This window comes from Manis javanica, chromosome 14 (assembly GCF_040802235.1).
Source record: "Manis javanica isolate MJ-LG chromosome 14, MJ_LKY, whole genome shotgun sequence".
Taxonomy (NCBI): Eukaryota; Metazoa; Chordata; class Mammalia; order Pholidota; family Manidae; genus Manis; species Manis javanica.
This window is the reverse complement of record NC_133169.1, coordinates 87,274,737-87,293,343: the sequence shown is the minus strand read 5'-3', so window position 1 is coordinate 87,293,343 and position 18,607 is coordinate 87,274,737. Positions and strand designations below refer to the sequence as shown.

Here is an 18,607-nt window from a genome sequence, read left to right as displayed (position 1 = left end):
AACAGGTAAGACAAGGAAGGTTAATTGCCACAAATAACAATGTACAAATCTGCCAGCGCAGCAAAGAAATTTTCAGTTCTGCAATAAATTCAGTTACCATCAGCAGAGTAAATTTAGAAACTCTGCAAATATTCTGAATGTTCCCTTAAACATTCATTAATTTCAAAACACCCCTGTATAGTTGCTATGTAATGTATGTTTAAGATAAGAGAAAACTAGGTAAGAGTTCAACACAAAGCAGACTGATAATTATATGACCACACTGGACATTCACAGATTTAAAACCTAATAACTATTAAGATGATCTAAAATAAGACTAGAATTTTGGGGACAGCAGCAGATAGGACTAGCCCTGTCTTGTCAACAAATAAAATGCAAGAAGCTTAGATACAAGATTACTAAGAGCAACTTGAACATGTGCAGCAGGAAAAACAGAGGATGGTGAAAGTAAAGCACAAAAAGCAGTTCTTCCCCAAATAGCCAATGACTGACTATCTGTAACCATGGAGTTAGTGGGATTACCTAGATACATATCAAAGCACTAACACAAGCTAGACTATCAAGAATAAACCTGACTGAAAAACAAATAATGTTACCTAATTTCTCCTAGAAGAGGAAGCAACACCTTCAATTTTGGGTAAAAGTAAATAATGTGACAAGTGTCCTTTTAGCAACAGAATTTCCAGTAGGTGAGAAGGCAGTGCAAGATGCCAGAAAATGAAAGAGTTCCATCTCCTTAAAACATCTCCCACAAATAAACCTGTTCATTGGCAGTGCTGAGTGTCATTGTAAGCGCTATTTAGGAACATAGGTAAAGTCACCATCTCATCTCTTTGGTCTGGTGTCTATCCTACATCCTTACCTTTCACTTTTCCTCCATGAATAAAACAAAGTTTGCAATAGGAAGCCATGATATCAAAACAGTTTAGGATATGGTCTTTATTCTTTTAATGGGCAGTGAGGTAATGAGTTGAACATACACTTGCCAAGTATTTACTTCACTATTGAAATGAGTTTAATTCTATCAACCAGTTTTGTGTATAATTAGTTCACTGTACAATAGAAAACAATGGCCAAAGGAAAAAAATACATGACTAAATATGGATCTGGATCTGATTTCATATATCCTTACTTGGTTTTGTCTAATCAAATTTAAACATTGTTCTGCAATTCCCTCGCTTTCTTACATCACCACACAGCACAGCACCATACTAGAATGATGTTTAAACAGCATTCCCAACTGGGTCTTAAAAAAAAAAATGATGAGGTAGAACTGAAAGTAACATAGTACATCAAATACAGTAGGGTATATATTATCTAATAGAATGTGTATTTGGAAAAATAGGTATATACTGTGTCCTGGGTTTCAATATAAAATATTTCTTATTGTCACAGTCAAAAATGAAAGCCATTGGCTGACAGTTGACTCATTTTCCTTTTTGTCTATAAATACCTGTCTCAAAATTTCCCAAAATAACAGGGCATGCTAAACGTCTTTAATACAGTAAGGGTAACCAAAGGTGTTCAAAGATATGGCACGTGTGTTACATTCAACTTCAACCTCTTACTGTAAGGAGTTATATGTAATTTGGGCATATGCAAACCCACGTAAGCATGATTACATAATAGAAATTCACTAGAGAGTATCAGTAGTAAAATACCAGGGGCATGCTCAATTTTATTTATTATACATATAATTTATATAGTTTTAGGATTTGATTAAAAAAAAGAAATTTTCATATTGCCTATTCCAAGAAACAACTCTGAAATAAGACAGCATGTTAATTTAATTCTTACTTTGCATTTCTGTTTTCGGTCTTTCCCCCACTGTTCTAGAATACTACTGTTGATTAATTTTTTAAATGTTCTTTTAATCACAATGTCTGTCTTCTTAAACATTCTTAATTTTTTAGAATTTTCTTGATTTAAAAAAATTTCTTTTGCCTTCAGAATAATCTATATTCTTAGGCCTGGCATTCACTAATTTATTCAACAAATATTTGAACAGCTGGTGCAAGCAAAACAGAGTGGACCATACAAAGATGAGCAACATAAACCCTGCCTTTGAGAAGCTTACAGTCTAAAAGGGGAGATAAAGATGCATAAATCCAAATATAAGGATAAAGCCAAGGGTTGGCAAGCATGGAAATGAGGTGAGGTGTATAATAAAGGAACCCTTACACGTTGCTGGGAGGAGGGTAAACTGCTGTAGCCATTCTAGAGAGTGGAGTTGTAGCACTTTGTCAGATAAACGGTATGTATTCCTTTGACAGGCAATTCTGCTCCTGAATTTATCCCCAAGAAATTCTCATGCCGATCTAGAGGGGACTATACGAGTAATTTCATCCCAGCATTGTCTGTGGTGGGAGGAATGAGAGGCAACCTGAGAGGTACCCATCACTAGGAGAAATGGTAAGTAAAATTGGAGGATACACAGGGTGAAGCACTGCGCTGCAGGTAGAAAACAAACTCGAGGTGGACACATGGATAGATCTTAAAGACAGTGTTGAGTGAAAAAAGTAAATAGCAAAAAACAGATCCACAACACAGTACTATTTATGTAAATTAAAAATACAAAGTGTTAACATTTTATAAGAACTTGTAAGAACAGAAGAATATGCACATTAGCCTTAGAATGGTTGCCTACAGGGGAGGTAGTGGAATGGGAAGAGGGACAAACAGGGAATAAATAAAAGTGAGGAGCTATGATGACAAGGCACCAGGGATGGACTGATTCACTCAGCCTTCTACTCTTGAAGTCCAAAGGGGAGAGAAAAGGGCAGAAGTGACTAAAGTCAGAAGGAAGATCCAATAAAGTGATGTAGGAATTCAGAGAGGAAATTATTCCTCAAGATGGCTTGAGGTACACACAAAAGATGTGTTTGTTTATCCTGACATCATTTTAGTGCTTTGCAATGGATGAGTTCTAAGTTGTACAACCTGCAAAGGATGATCACGCTGCTGAATCTTCTCTTTTAGAATCTCTAAAGAACCAGTCACAACAAATATGTTAGGTGCAACAAATGACTTTAATCAACAAATTTAGTCACAAAATTGATTTTGGAAAGGCAAAGGGTTAATACTACTTATGCACCCTTTCCCATCTGAATGTTCATAACTATAGTTAATAAAGCCAAATAATGCTTGAAAACAGAGGAAATCACTCTCACCTAGTTTCACATTTTGTTTATAGAACTGATTCTGAGGCCTCTGTTAGATGTCTCCTAGAACCTCAAATCCTTGAAAACCAACAATGGATAAGTGAGATTAGTTACCTAAATGAGGAGAATATGGGTCAAAATGGATGGAGCCTGGACAAATGGTGCACGTGGCTCATGAAAGAACAGAGTATCTGAGTAGGATATACATAAAAACCTGGGTAAGATGTAAGGGTGTGAATATATATTTTAAGAAGGTGCAGATATGAATAATAAAAAAACTTAATACAGGAATAAAATCTTGTAAGAATTTGAAAGATGACTGCTAGAAGACAGAGTCCTAGAGAATACCCTCCCCCATCCCTAATCATATATGCAACACAGAAATAATCTAAGGTCTTATAAGAAACAAACACAAAAGGGTCAAACGGCAATTTCATCACCCAAAGGAACTTTTCCAGAGACATAAATGACAAGATTTGAGAAAAAGCCACTTTAAGGAGAAAAAAGTAGTAATATATCTAATATAATATGAGAGGCTTTTCTGTCTGGTGTGTACTTTTACATTAACAGATTTTTCCTAATTCATAGTGACATAATATTTTATGATACATATGATTGATACTACTAACATGACATCTTAACACAATGCATTATCATAGTTTGATCCTGTATAAATAGATATGAGCTTGGCAATGCCATTTGGCAACAAAAACAGGCATTTATGTTTAAGTATTTTACTAACAGCTGTCAGTTGCTTGGGATGCTCAGATTCCTTAATGCATGTTTAGCTGGCTTTTTATTTAAGATTAAAAATAGCAGTCTTCATTTTCTGAAAAGTTTGAATGGCTACGTGTCCAAAGGAAAACTGCTAGAATTAGCTTAAGATAGAGTTCAGATATTTTATCCCTAAAATTAACATTAGAAATGAATTCATTCTTGGTGAACATGCTCAATACTCTAAATTACTAAAATGGACATAGTTTGAAAGAAGCTTCTGTTTGCTGCTATAACAGTCACCCCTAACCAACTTTTCCTCATCATAGTCTTAAAGATACTAATATTTACTTACACACCTCATTGTGATTTCAAAAATTAAGGACTTGATTATCATCAACAGAATGAAATATGCTCATAGATTTGTTTTTATATAGTTTTGATACCTTACATATTACCTATTTTCTCTATTTCACAGAGCTCAGATATGACAACTATACATGATTATCAAGTGAAGACACTTCACAAAAGAAAAATATCAGACCTCACAAACTTGAGTCCTTTTATAATCGAGTATGCTACTTCTTCATATTCACTTGGATATTGTTTATTTACTTTTTGATAGGTATTTGTCCAGGTTCACATACTGACAGGTGTTAATCCACTATATTCCACATTACTTGAAACAAACTAAATGTAATTCTTAGCTTCTTACTTACTGAACTGAATCAATGCTAAGACTTAACTAGACAGCAAACACATTTTCACTCCTCATATTATACTATTGTTTAGCTAAATAAATGTCAAATGGAAAATGAAAGTCCAATATATTTTTGCTACTTTAATATAGCCAAGGATTTGGTATGCTTCCTAAGTATTTTCAACTGTGTCAGATGAAATCTACACCTATCAGTATGTTAACAGGACAATAAGGAGTAAGTTTTCCTGGTACTTACGTCATTTCTATTTTAAATAGTCTGTAAAATTATTAGCATTTGTCAGAACTACGTACCTCAATTAATTCTGAGTACACAGTAACTGTGTACCATTAAATTGAAAGTGTACTTTATGAATTCATTAATTAGGTGACAGCATACTCAATTTAACAAACATAATTTACTAACTAACCTTTTTGTACTCCTAAAAGGGTGGCAGAATTCTCCTGTGAAGTTCTGTCAGGTTCCTGGGGAGGTACAACCATGGCAAGTGTATGCATTGGTACACGTGGAACCTAAAAAGTTAACTCAGAAAAAAATAATCTCAGACCAAAGAATAAAACAAAACCACATAAATGAAACAGAGATCCTGTTTTAGACTTTCCTCATATACTACCAGATTCATTTTCTTTTTTCTTAAACAAAAACCTTCACCAAGGAATAGTATCTGAGAATATTTAAAATATTTAAAAATTGGTTTTTAAAGAATTTTCAACCTGACCTCCATTCTGAACAATGAGTATGTATCAACAAGATCTAATACAAGTTCTAACTCCTATTCAAGGCAATCTACAAGTAGTCAATGAATTAAGATAAATGAAATTAATATTACTTTCTTGTTAAGAATGACTTGCTGGTTCCAATTACAGGTAGGAGTACAAGTCACATAATCACTGGCCAATCTATCCTTGTTTAAAATTCTGTATGAGTCAAAAGAAAAAAAAAGTCCAACATATTTCCTGAATTGGGGTATTTTAGCAGTTCTCAGGACAACTTTATAGAAAAGAACTTCAGATTTTACTGACCTTCTACACTTAGTATGCTCTCTATATTCTCTCCATATTTTTAGGTAGGTATAAAAATTACTTTCACGAATTTTTGCTGCACGTACTCTAGTTAACCAAACTTTTCTGGTGAAAAAAGTAGGTATCTCTAGAATTAATACTGTCTTGGGAGGTATTAAGGGAAACCTTTTCTCCTGGTTCTAGATCATGCTTAATGTGTTCTTTAAAAAGCAAACAACCCTAAAGACCTAGTTACAGTAAGATGACAACATGGAATATTTATATTTATATCTGGTATTAAGTGGTTTTTTAAAAACATGATTTTCTGTAAATAAGACAATAAAAAAATTTCCATGTACTTTTGAAGAAAATAAATCTTAAGGAATTTAGGATCATGTTTATCTCAATATGTAATAAAAAGTGAAACCAACCCACTTTGCTTAGAACCAATTTTAAATAAAAACCAACCAACCTGAAGAATACTTATATTTATAAGTCAGCTCTGTTTTACTTTACCTGAGATTGATCTTGAGAAGGTGGGGTGAGCTGAGACACATCTGTAGTAGGAACTGACAGAACGTTGTTTGGATAATCCAATAGATAAGAAACAACATTGGTATGGCCACCTTTTGCAGCTTCAATGAGCATTGTTGAGCCATCCTGGGAAAAATTGACACCATAATTAATTATTTGCAAGTTTCTTCTTATAATATAACTATATACATTCAGTTTTTTAGCAGCTTATATAAAAACAAAACTCATTTTAACAGTAATAAACATTAAGCACTAAGAGATCAGATAAGTTTTAGTGTATCTTAATAATATATGTATTATTTATTTTTAAGTAGAATACCTTGAGTCGGTGAGTAGGGTCAGCCCCATGAGCCAGGAGGAGTTCAACAACTGCCAGGTGACCTCCTGCGCATGCGAGTGATACTACTGTATGATCGTTATTGGCGGTAGCCCTATTCACATTGGCACCTTCAAAGAAAAATAAACAGCAATCTTAGTAACAGTTGGAATCAAGCCAGTTCACAGATAGTATTAAAGATTTTTTTGAAGTACAACATAGATACAAAAAAAAGTGCACAAATCAGAAGTGTATAGTTGAAAATTTTTCACAAAGTGAACACACCTGTGTAACCAGCACCCAGATCAAGAAACAGAGTATTATCCACATACCAGGAGTCCCACCTTGTGCCCCCTTTCAGTCACTACCCACCCCTCCAGTAGTAACTACTATCCTGACTTCCAAACTGTTTTTCATTTTTGGAACTTTTTTTATGAATGAAATCATACAGTGTACTCTTTTGTGTCTGGCTTCTTTCGCTCAATATAATATTTGTGAGATTCATCCACACTGTTGCGCGTAGTTGTAGTTCGTTCATTCAATATCACTTTTAAAATGGAAAATCTAGAAGACTAAGATTAATAAATATATACAGGTTAATGTAAGCATCAAATAATACAATTGTATGTAAGTCAAAATGTTTCAAAGACATTTTTGATCTACTTTCAGAGTATGGCAATATAGCCAGGTCTCAAAGTAGAGAAACAGATTTTTTTTTAAACAGTAATCAAGAGAAATGTAATTCTTTATATTGTGTATTTTAAGAGTCAGAGGGACCTGGATATGGAAAGAAGACATAAGAATATCCAACTATGTTATATGAAAGGCTACTTAGTAAGTTTTTCGAAAGCTTTGTTTATCATGACCTGAAAAAAATCTAGCTGCAAAACTTTTCTTAGCCTCTTTTACAGTAAATTATTTTTGACCCCTGGAAAAATAGTTATTTTCTATTTTTAGTTTTAAACTTTTAGGAAAAAGTTTTTAGTTCAACTACCTTTGTAACTTCCATAAATCTCAAGTAGTAGTTAAGATGATAGCAATATTCATTCTTCCTTAATTCCAGACTATTTTATGAAGAGAAAAATCAACTTATGAGTGAAACTACTATTATTATTTAATTTTCAGAAATAATCCAGCTGAACCCAATCCTAATTTGCACAGAAGTAACCTTTTAGAAGGGGCAAGGCACACTGACAAAGATCCTTACAGTAGCAACACTAATATTTTTAAAGTTGTTAATAATAAATTTAGATGGTGGGGTTGTTTAGCAGTTACTACAGCCTGGAAAGGCTGACATCAGTGTGTTCCTGCTACTCCTGACAAGCCTGACTACATGCTTAGCAGAGTCGTTGCTGGGCATGATCAGCTAACCTCTTTAGTAAAGGAACATGAAAGAATTCTAAAGGTTACCCATCCTTTTATGACTTCCGTGTGCTTGACGTAAATAGCTTTTACAGACTATGTTAAAACATCATGTAAACACATGCCTTACTTGGTAGCAAATATGTGCTATGAATCCAATTTAAGTTTTATCCAATTAAAGAAGAAAACAAGTGTATTTAAAATGATAGAATTTTACACTGTATTCTTAATGGCACAAAATGTCAGAATTCAATTGGAATACAGATAACCTTTCATCAGATTACAGAGTACCTCTAACACTATACACAGTGTTAGGCTGAAACAAATGAAATGATTGACAATACCACTTTTTATGTGTAAAATGACAATTTCATACAGCTTAACCTAATATGGCTTAAGTGTTTTACTTTTCTATAGTAATTAGCCTCGAACTACCTCTTTGTCCATCATTTGAACTTCCTTGCCTGAATATATTCTAATATTAGAATCTCTACAGGATTATAAAAATAATAAATAACCCCCCTGTATACTCATTTAATTCAACTGTGCAACAAACAATTACAGACTTGCTCTCTTGAACCCTCCTTTCCAGCAGACCTGCCAGAACGCTGAACAATACTCTACTAAATATAGCTGGACAATTTACATTTGGGTTTTTCAACTTTTGGGAGCAACCACATGCTGTTTGGTTGATAAAAACTTCAAACTCAAAACTAATAAAGAAAAATCCCAGAAGTACTTCATGAACTCTATGCTATAAATAAAATACAGCAACAAAAGACTAGAATACAGTACTTGCAACTTCAACATAAATTCCAACAGTTCAGAATTTTTTTCCCAGAAATTATAGCTTCTTGGAAATGATCACTTGTACTTTCTTTACCTTTGCTAATAAGGAACTGCACAGTGCACAAATGACCAGCTCTTGCAGCTTTCATCAGAGGTGTTCTTCCACCTTCAGATTCATGTTCCTATTGAAGAACAAAATATAATCCATCAGTACCAATTCATTAACTATGTATTTTAAGCACTTACTACACATGACATGAGAAATACTTACTTAATGTAGTTACTTATACTACCTACCTCAATTCCTCCAAAATGCAAGAGTGATTTCAGTCCACACTAGATGGTATAACTTTTTGAAGGCAAGTTCAGTTTTGTATACCAAATGATAACCATTAAAGATAATACTGTGAACAGTTTGATCCTCAAAGAGAAACAGCTACATTTTTCTAATCTTAAGGTTAGAAAAAGATGCTTTCCTAACTATTCATCTGAACTGTGAAAAAGGAATATTAGTCTCGTGAGGTGATTAGGAGGATCTTAATTATATCAGAAGCCAGTCAGAACTCTATCATAGGCTAGCAACCAATCCCTGAAGAAAAACACTAAGGTATTTCAGTAGTATAAATTAAAAAGGAAAAAATACACCAATGAGCAGATATTTTTTAGAGTAGAAATTAAATACATGAATAGTCAAATGCAAAAGATGCAGTTTTATAATAGCAGGAAGATTGTTATTCTTCTAGGAAGTTTGCCAGCAAGAATGAATGAATGATAAAACAGCTTCCAACCATCCTAGTAACAAATGCCACTAAAATGGGCTTGCTTGTATGGTAAGTAGCTCTGTCTGTTGGGAGAACTGTGAACTGTTATTACATTCACCGAAGTATTAAAATGTAACTGATCACTTCTAGAAGAGTTCTCTCTCCTATCCCCTCTTTCATTATGCATGCAAAGACTGACATCTGTTGTTCTGGTTCTCTTGTTACTAAGAAAAATTTGATAAGGAATAGTGATTAAATCAGGCTTTAGTTCAGCTCTACTCTTCTAACTCAGAATCCTTTAGCTACCATACAGTCAACTGAGTAATAGTGCACTCTGTCAACAGGATACAATTTAGTCTATTTACATGACTATATCTGATCGACAAGTCAAGCAAACTACCAACAAGAAATAAGAGTAGATTGTCAATCTAACAATCTAATAGAAACTTTAAACTGGACTGCAGTGACAGGAATTTCTCACAGAAATACTGAAGAGTTTCTCAACCTCCTATAAAAAGTAGTTTATACTTTGACTTTCAATTGTTATGCATATTGATCAGATAATAATTTTTATTAACTCTAAAGGTGTGGAAGAATGAGTAAGTATAGACAATGCAAAAATAGTTTGGCTTTAGAATGGAATTTGAACTTATGCTCAAATGTAGATAAATCTAACATTCCACCAATTTTCCACACAATCAGAATATACACCATGAATATATTACTCAAAAGACTTAGAAACTTGTCTGTCCAGTTTTTCCATCTGACTTATTTCTGAATTATCATTACAATCAACTACACACTGGAAATAAATTGCTCCTTTGGCAACTTACTATTTCCCTTCCTATCTCAGGGCTTTTTTGGTCAAGCTGCTTTCTCTATAACACTTCTATTAGCTCTTCTCATCCCTCACATCCCGTCAAGTGTTATTTCCTCAAGGAAGATCTCCCTGAGGTTCCTGACCAATCACTCTTTTTATAACACATCTTCCTTGACTTAACAGTGACGTTATGTCCTGATAAACCCACAGTAAGATTAAAATACATAAAGTCAAAAACAATTCATTTAATATACTTAACCTACTGAACATCATAGCTTAGCCCAACCTATTTTAAATGTGCTCAGAACCCTTATATGAGCGTACACTTGAGCAAAATCATCTAACACAAAGCCTATTTTATAATATAGTGTTGAACATCCTGTGTAATTTACTGAATACTGTACTGAAAGTGAAAAACAGAATGGTTGAATGGGAACAGAATGATTGTAAGTATATTGGCTGTTTAATTGCACGGCTGGCTGGGAGCTGCCCAGCATCTTCAGAGTATCTTACCATGTATCACTAGCCTAGGAAAAGATCAAAATTCAAAATTTGAAGTACAGTTTCTGCTGAATGCATATTGCTTTCACGCCATCATAATGTCAAAAAATTTAAGTCAAGCCATTGTAAGTCAGGGTCCATATATATGACACAGTCATATGAACTGCTTGTTGTAAGTTTCAATCATATATTTGTTTGTGTAGTTATTTGGCTAACATGACTCTGACATTAAACTGTGAACTCCATAAGAACAGCTGTCATCTCTATTTTTGCTTACCGTTATAAACCTAATGTCTCAAACAATGAAGTGCTGGAATACTGTATACCAAGAAGGAACCTAAGCATAACTGACCTCTCAAATCTTCCCTCTCATAATATTGAGGTTTCAAGTTTCAATTTTCTACTAGGTAAGATAAAGAAAAGTTAATTTAACAAGAAATTAAGAGAGTTAAACTTAGAGAGTTAAGACATTCATTATCTGCATTTGATAATACAAGTTGACCGTTGAACGACATGGGCTTGAACTGCATAGGTCCCCTTACACATTTCTTTCAATAAATATTCTGGGCAATTTTTTGGAGACTTGTGACAATGTGAAAAATATTTTCTTTTCTCTAGCTTACTTTATTGCCAGATTACAGTATATAATGCATAACATACAAAATGTGTATTAACTGTTTATGTTATGGTAAGGCTTCCAGTTGACATAGGCCATTAGTAGTGAAGTTTTAGGGAGTCAAAAGTTACATGTGGATTTTCGATTGTGTAGGGGTTGGCACCGTTAACCCCCACATTGTTCAAGGGTCAACTGTACATTATTACTGACATGGATAGGCAATACTAATGTCACTTGTCCTTTCTTTCCTTTTTCTTTCTTGTTTTTCATTTTCATGTTTTTATTGAAGTATCATTGTTATATAAAGAGGTTCAACAGTTATAAATATTATTAAATCCTCACCCCCACTCTTTCCTTATTTCTTAAGCATGGGAGGGACACCCATCAACAAAACTAGGTCCCATGAGTAATGGCAAAGACCAAAGATTTTGAAAGCCCTGCTTTACAACAAACTTTTAAAGTTTAGTAACTGTTAGTTCTCTATATTTAAAAATAGTAATACAATAGCTGCTAAAAGGTAAGAAATCACAAAGTAGAGTCCCGTGATCCTCACCCCAAGTCAGATTTCAAAATTCAACATACTAATAAATTTATGAAACAAATTGTTAAAAGCTTTATTTTCCTCCCTGTAAGTAAACACACATACATTCCTTTGGTTTTGAACAATATAATTCTGACACTGTGGTTTGTAAAACAACTTTATAACACATTTATAGTATTTCATATCCTAAGATCAATAATGTATATCCCACAACATATATCACTGGTCTCATATCTACTAAATCCTTCTCTTAAAACAGGAATCAAATTTGTGTATACTACTTATGACTTTGGGTTTATCAGTATGGTCAATGTTTGTTCAAGGTCAATAAAACTTTTAGACATCTTTTTTTTCCTTCATAAACACAATTATTTTCCACGGATACAAATTTAAGTATTATACAGTCTAACTTTTTTTTTTCTTTCTCTGTCCTTGCAAATAGCTAAGATAATATAGGGATTATCTATTCCTTGAACATTTGATAAAACTCACCTATAAATCCACATGGTCTTTTTACCGTCATTGGATGGATGACTTTAAACTACTGATTCAACTTGTAATATAGTTATTGTTCTATTGAGGTTTCTTGAGTCAATTTAATAATTTATATATAGAAAAATCAGTATTTATTTCATCTAAGTATTCACATTTATTGACTGTTCATATAATTGCCTCACAAATTTTAATGATCTCTACTGCAAATAGTTTTAATTCCCTTTGTTTCTATCATTTACCTGTTCCCTTCCCCTTTTTGAAAGTCTGACTTTCCTATTTCAGTAGTTTTTCTTTTTAATCACCTCTTAATTTTGCTTTTCATCCCTATTTTATAGTTTTGAAATTTTCTATTCACTATTGCTTTTATCTTTACCATTTCCTTCCTTCTTTGTGCTGTTATTCTTTTATTAGCTTCATTTACTTTCATTTTACATAAATATATAAAATTTTCCTTCTAAGGAAATAAAGATACCACTTTAACTGTAACCTGTTTTAATGTGTAGTTTTTGTGACAATTTTCTACTTTGTAATTTTTACTATGATTGTCTCTTGAGCCCAAGAATTATGTAAAAGTATTCTTCATTTTCTAGATGGATGGAATTAAAAAAAATTTTTTTTGATTTGTAACTTTAAAGCAATAGAGATAAAAAAAATGTACTCCATATGATTAAGTTTTAAAGACTTTTTTGTGGCCTAAAACATGGACAATTTTTATACATGTTCCATGTATTGGCATATTTACTGGAAACAGAATGCTAGCTCTCTAAGAGTAAACTTGATTTTTTCAAATTCTTTTATTTGTTTGAGCTATCAGTTTCATAGTGAAGTATATGGAAAAAATCCTATCACTACAAATGTAGACATGATTACTTTTCTTGTAATTTTCTATTTTATTTGGAGAGTAGATTGTTAGTTACTGATTAGCAACTGTTCTATCATTTGAAAGAGCATTCAATCATCTCTAAAAATGCTTTTGGCTTAAAATTTCATTTTATCTTATATTAATATTGGCTTACATTAACTTTTTCCATCACTTTGTCAATCCCTCCCTGTCATTTTGCTTTATCTTCTAAAACCAAAATCTGCTAGATTTTGACTTTTAACCTAATTCAAGTCTTTGCCTTTTAACAACTGAGTTCAATAGGTTTATATTTGTCCTGATTACTGATAGATTTTTCTAAAAAATTTTAAAGTTATTCTGCACTTGGTCTTCCTTTCCTGAACAACACAGGGACTCTAAGCATGGTTTTTAAACCTTCTAACCCATCCTTCTGAATTTCATATGCTATTGCTATCTACAGTTTTAGTATTGCTTTGGTTATAAGCATAAAAATTTAAGTTTTATATTAAAAAATTTATATATATAGTATGTTTCACTAATTTCTTTGCTTACCGTAGCTTCTTGCATCCCACGCCTTCCTCCTGGGTATATTTCTCTCATTGATGTACATATCTTTTGGTAGTTCTTTTAGCAAGGGTCTGAGGTGGTAAGCTCTTTTATTCTTTGTAGATCTGAACATATGCTTATTTTGCTTTCTCTGGAATGGTAGTTGAGTACAGAGTTCTATATTGTAATATTTTCTCTTGGTATTTTGAGGATATTACTCCCTATTGTCTAATATGATTAGTATTATTGATGAGAATCTGCCATCAAAAATTTGATTGTTGTTCATTTGTAAGTAATGCATTTTTTTCTTCCAGTAGCTTCTAAGATAATTTTCTTTATCCTTACAATTCTGCAGTTTCATTTGTGCTGCTTAGTGATTAATTTTTCCACTCGATTCATGTCTTGCTTCAATTCTAGAAAATTCTCCATCATTATTTCTTCAAACATTGCTTCTGCCTTCTGTTTCTATCCTTTCAGTAACTTCATATAGTGTGGAACTTCTCAATCTATCTCCTTTCTCTCAATTTCTTTCATATTTTCCATCTCTTTATGTTTGTGCTGTATTGCTTTTTCTTATCATTTTAATCACTAATTGTGTCCAATACACTGTTTATCCTACATTACTGTTTTTATTTCCACCTTTTTCCCCCCTAAGTTTAAATATTTTGTTTCATATCCATCTATTCTTAACTTATATAATTATCAGTTTTTGCTTCATTGTCTCATTGTTTTATGGCTATCAGTCATAGTTTAAAATAAGCATTTAAAACTTTTAAGATTAAAATCTTTTATTTCAGTTTCATTGGACCTGTATTCTCCTGTTTTGCCTTTTGTTTGCTTGTATTTTGACTATCTCTGGATGTAGATTTGCTCCTGAATTTTGTAATTTTTTTATTTGAAAAAGATCATTCTGCATGGGAGTTGTTTGTTCTTTCATTTCCATCCACAAACTTATCCCTTTTCATCAGATGATTTGAAAGTTGCCTCAGTCTGGCCCCTTCAAGTCCATTTCAGAAGATCTTTCACTGGCAACTTAAGCTTTTGGTCCTGTGGAGTTTGGCGCCCTCCAAGTTGTTAGTTGGCACTGTTGTCTTTGCAACTTCCCTCTACCAAGAACAATTTACTAATTCCTAACTGCAACCCTGGGCAGGTTCTTGGAGCGTTTTTTTCCAGCTTGGTTCACAGGTATGGCAATAAGGTGCCAAGTTCCTTGCTTCAATTAAGTGGACTACATCTATTGGTCTGCTCTATTTGAGATGCATTCAGTCCCTATTTCCCTGTTGATGTTGAAATCCCAGCCGCCACAGCCCATTGCTTCCTAGTCTTAATTCTCCTTGGGCCTATAGTTTCAGCTGTAGATCTGTTTCATTTCTAATCCACAGAGTTCTTTAATCTTGTTTCTGAATATAGCTACATATTTTTAGTTTCCTTTTTTATTTCTCCCTTTTTTATTGTATCTATGTACATGAAATGATATAGATGAGAGGTTTCATACTAACACTGACTTTACCTTCTTGACTGGGAGTCATTTTGTACTTATATTTAAACAACCTTGAGATAGCTGAAAATGACTCGTTCAACATACTTTAACCTAGAAAGAGAGAACCTGGCCTTTAAAAAAATGTATTAAGACTTTTGCGTATTTCCCAGATAGTTTTAGATCAGGAAAAAATGGATAGTTTCCCAGTTTTGAGTAGTAAAATTTAAAACTATGCATATTTATGTTATTCCTTTATAAAAAGTTAGCATTTAAAAAGTGGGAGATCATGTTTAAAGTTTACTAATGTAAGCTAATCACTAATGGTTGAAGTATCTTGATAAAGGGGTACTCAGAGCTTATAAGTCCCTTAAAATCCTATCCATGACCAACAAGTTCTAGTTTTGATGAATAAGCACTATGAGGAAAAAGATGTAGTTTCTTTCTACTTGGCTTTAGAAAACAAAATTTAGTTTTAAATTAAGTTGATTTTTAAAAAAATAAGTTGATTTCCTTTAAAACTGCAGTCATGGGCACCCAAGATATGTATCTAAGGACTGTAACTATATCACAGAGGCAGTGTTTGTTGGAGTCAGGGAAGGACATTGTCTAGGAGGAAGGATGAGCATCACAGGAGAAGGGAGGGAGCTCTTTTTATATTATATATGTACTGGAGGATTCTGGTACTACCCCTGGGGATATGTTCTTTGAACCTACCACTGTATATTACTCATTGCCTTAGTGATCTACTGTTACTGATCAGATTCATATCCCTCAGGAGAAGTGAGATGGATAAAAGACTGAGGTCCTGTTCCAGAGCTTGTGTTTAGCTCAGTTTCTAAAAATCGTAAGTAACAAAGAGAAAAAACAAGCTTATTCAGTATGGATGGAGGAAAAATGATCAATTTTAAAGGAAAGATGGAAAAAGAAAAGAACTTAACAATGATGCATCTACAGACTAGCAATGACTAAAGTGTAGAATATGGAGGATTTGTCATCAGAATCTCCTGGGATATTGTTTAAAATGTAGACTGCCTATTTCAGATCTGAACTCCAAAAGAGGGCTGCAAACCCCATTTTTAAAAAGTGTTCCAATATTTGAGATCTATTTGTAGCAAGAGATTTATAATCACATTTCCTTTAACAAATCTGAGAAAGAATATTATATCTGAGATAACACTCAGCTTTACATTCTTGATGAGAGCTTGAGATATTATGCAAACCAAGTAAAAGTTGGGGTATCTTTTCTGGGGTATCTTAACTCTCCGATAAGGGGAATGCAAAAGAACTATTTGAATAAGAAAATCTATTTTTCACCTAAGAGGTGTCTTAGGAATACCACTTAAAAAGAATACTAAGGAAGCAAACTACTATTAATATAAATCTCTTTTTATTGGAACTTTCCACACAATATTTTGTGAAATAAATTTATTTACTTTGTTCAAATAGAATGAATGTAACAAGTTTTCATTCAACAAGCCAATAATGAGGATATTTAGTAAGCATTATGACTGAGAGGCTTGATACTGAAAATTTTAGATGCCCTATGTTCATTGCGCTACAATCATAATTTATTCCTAACTTAAAAATTAAGCACTACACCTGAGTTTAAACAAATTTCTCTGGATTACAACAGATATTAAATTTGCTTGATTTTAAAACCATCAGGAACAAACTCCACACTTTTTTTTTAAAAGTAATCTTTGCTTATAAACAAGTATTCACCTTCTTAAAAAGAAATTTCAGAATGAAACTACAGGGGACAATTTTAAGAAGAAAATTTTAACTTTATAGAAATTAGGGCATGAACAATATAATAAATATTTCACTAAACTTTTTTCTGTTTATTTGAGGATTATATAAAAAATAATCCAAAGTATTACCCTAAATCTGAGTTTCAGGTCTTTGATGAACAAAGTTGAATGCAGAGGACTTTATAATTCAGACTTTCTGGGGTATCTTAACTCTCCTGAGAAGGGGAATGCAAAAGAACTATTTGAGTAAGAAAATCTATTTTTCACCTAAGAGGTTTCTTAGGAATACCACTTAAAAAGAATACTAAGGAAGCAAACTACTAGTAATATAAATCTCTTTTTATTGGAACTTCATAATGTTTTTCAATGAAGAGGATTTCCTTTGTCACCCAGCAGGGTCCTGGAACTTCTTGGCTGCAATTCAGATATCCAGAGTTCTTGTTTCCTATAACATCTACTCTTTAGTAGTAGCTTACAAGCATCAAAGGCCACCCTCACCTGATGCTTGGCCGGATCTATGCCCTCCAAAATAGTCTTCATGTCCTCCTGCTTGTCCTGTGAAAGGAAAAAGAAGAACTCACGGATCTTATTCCAAAAATTAAAGTCACATTTGGCCATGAAGACCTTGTGACTGGTACTTCAGGTGCTGGGCTTTTTAAACTCAGGATCTTCAACTAAAAAGATTCTCATCTGTAGCAATCATAATCTCATGAGCAAACTATGATTTTTTTAAAGTATATGATAATGTGGTACTCTACCGATATAACTTTAATATAAACTTTAATATATGCAGATATAATTCTGCTGAATTATTTGAACTCATGCCTTTCTCTTCAAATACAACTAAAGCTACAGAAGCAAGAGCAGTATCTTTTCATATCTAACCAAATAAAATAATTTAATCAAAAGATTTGGGAATATCAGAAGTTGAGAAAAAAGTAAGCAAAATACCATAAGATGATTAAATAGTTAGGTAGCTCCCCTCCTCCATTATAAACACACTTAATGATGACACTTTTCAATTAAAATAGGAACTTTCAAAGAACCTGAGAGATGGAATATCTATATTTTCTCTAGATTTAGACTCCTGACAGAGAGAAATTACTTAAACATGAGATAGGGTTATGGTTAAAGAAATAGTAATAAACTTTGCAGTCACTGAGCAGGATCAACTAAGTCTCCAAATAAAAGAAATATGGCCTAGAGAAGGCTTCACCCTAAGTTACTCCTACCTCTTACCTAGGTAATGTGTCTACCTTAAGGGGATATGTGCTCCTATGGTAGAGATTTGATAAGAAAGCAGTCTGAGACAACTAAATGATTTGGAGAAGCTGACTGTTGAGGCTCACTTCCTCTCCCTATCCCCATGATTTTCAAAAAACAGCAAGCCCCATTCAAATAGGAATAATAAGCATAAAGTATCCTAAAGAGAACCTACTAAGAAGTTTCCAAAAAAATGGAAAGAGAATAAAATTTTAGTCATATCTCCTTCATATTTTCAAATAAATTAATGAGAACCTGAACTCTTTAAATAAACAAAGTGATACAACAGCAAGAGATTCAAAACTGAGTTAGAAGAGCAGAACAAACTAAATAATGATGAAACCATGAAAACCACATCAGAAGCAGCCACAGATACAGAAAAAATAATAACCTGGA

The 18,607-nt window shown here is 33.0% G+C and overlaps 1 protein-coding gene across 4 annotated transcripts in view; it reads right to left on the bottom strand.

Moving 5' to 3' along the window:
• ANKHD1 (ankyrin repeat and KH domain containing 1) overlaps nt 1-18,607 on the bottom strand; it is a 116,282-nt gene that overhangs the window by 30,943 nt on the left and 66,732 nt on the right. For 2 of the 4 annotated variants that reach the window (XM_017652159.3, XM_017652160.3), the window contains exons 11-14: nt 8,691-8,778; nt 6,449-6,576; nt 6,112-6,255; nt 5,004-5,106 (exon numbers count right to left, since the gene is read on the bottom strand). In XM_017652159.3, the coding sequence (XP_017507648.2) occupies nt 5,004-5,106; nt 6,112-6,255; nt 6,449-6,576; nt 8,691-8,778 (463 nt within the window). Of the gene's footprint in view, nt 1-5,003; nt 5,107-6,111; nt 6,256-6,448; nt 6,577-8,690; nt 8,779-17,266; nt 17,504-18,607 lie in introns of those variants that run through there. The other 2 variants (XM_017652158.3, XM_017652161.3) reach the window with 2 other exon arrangements.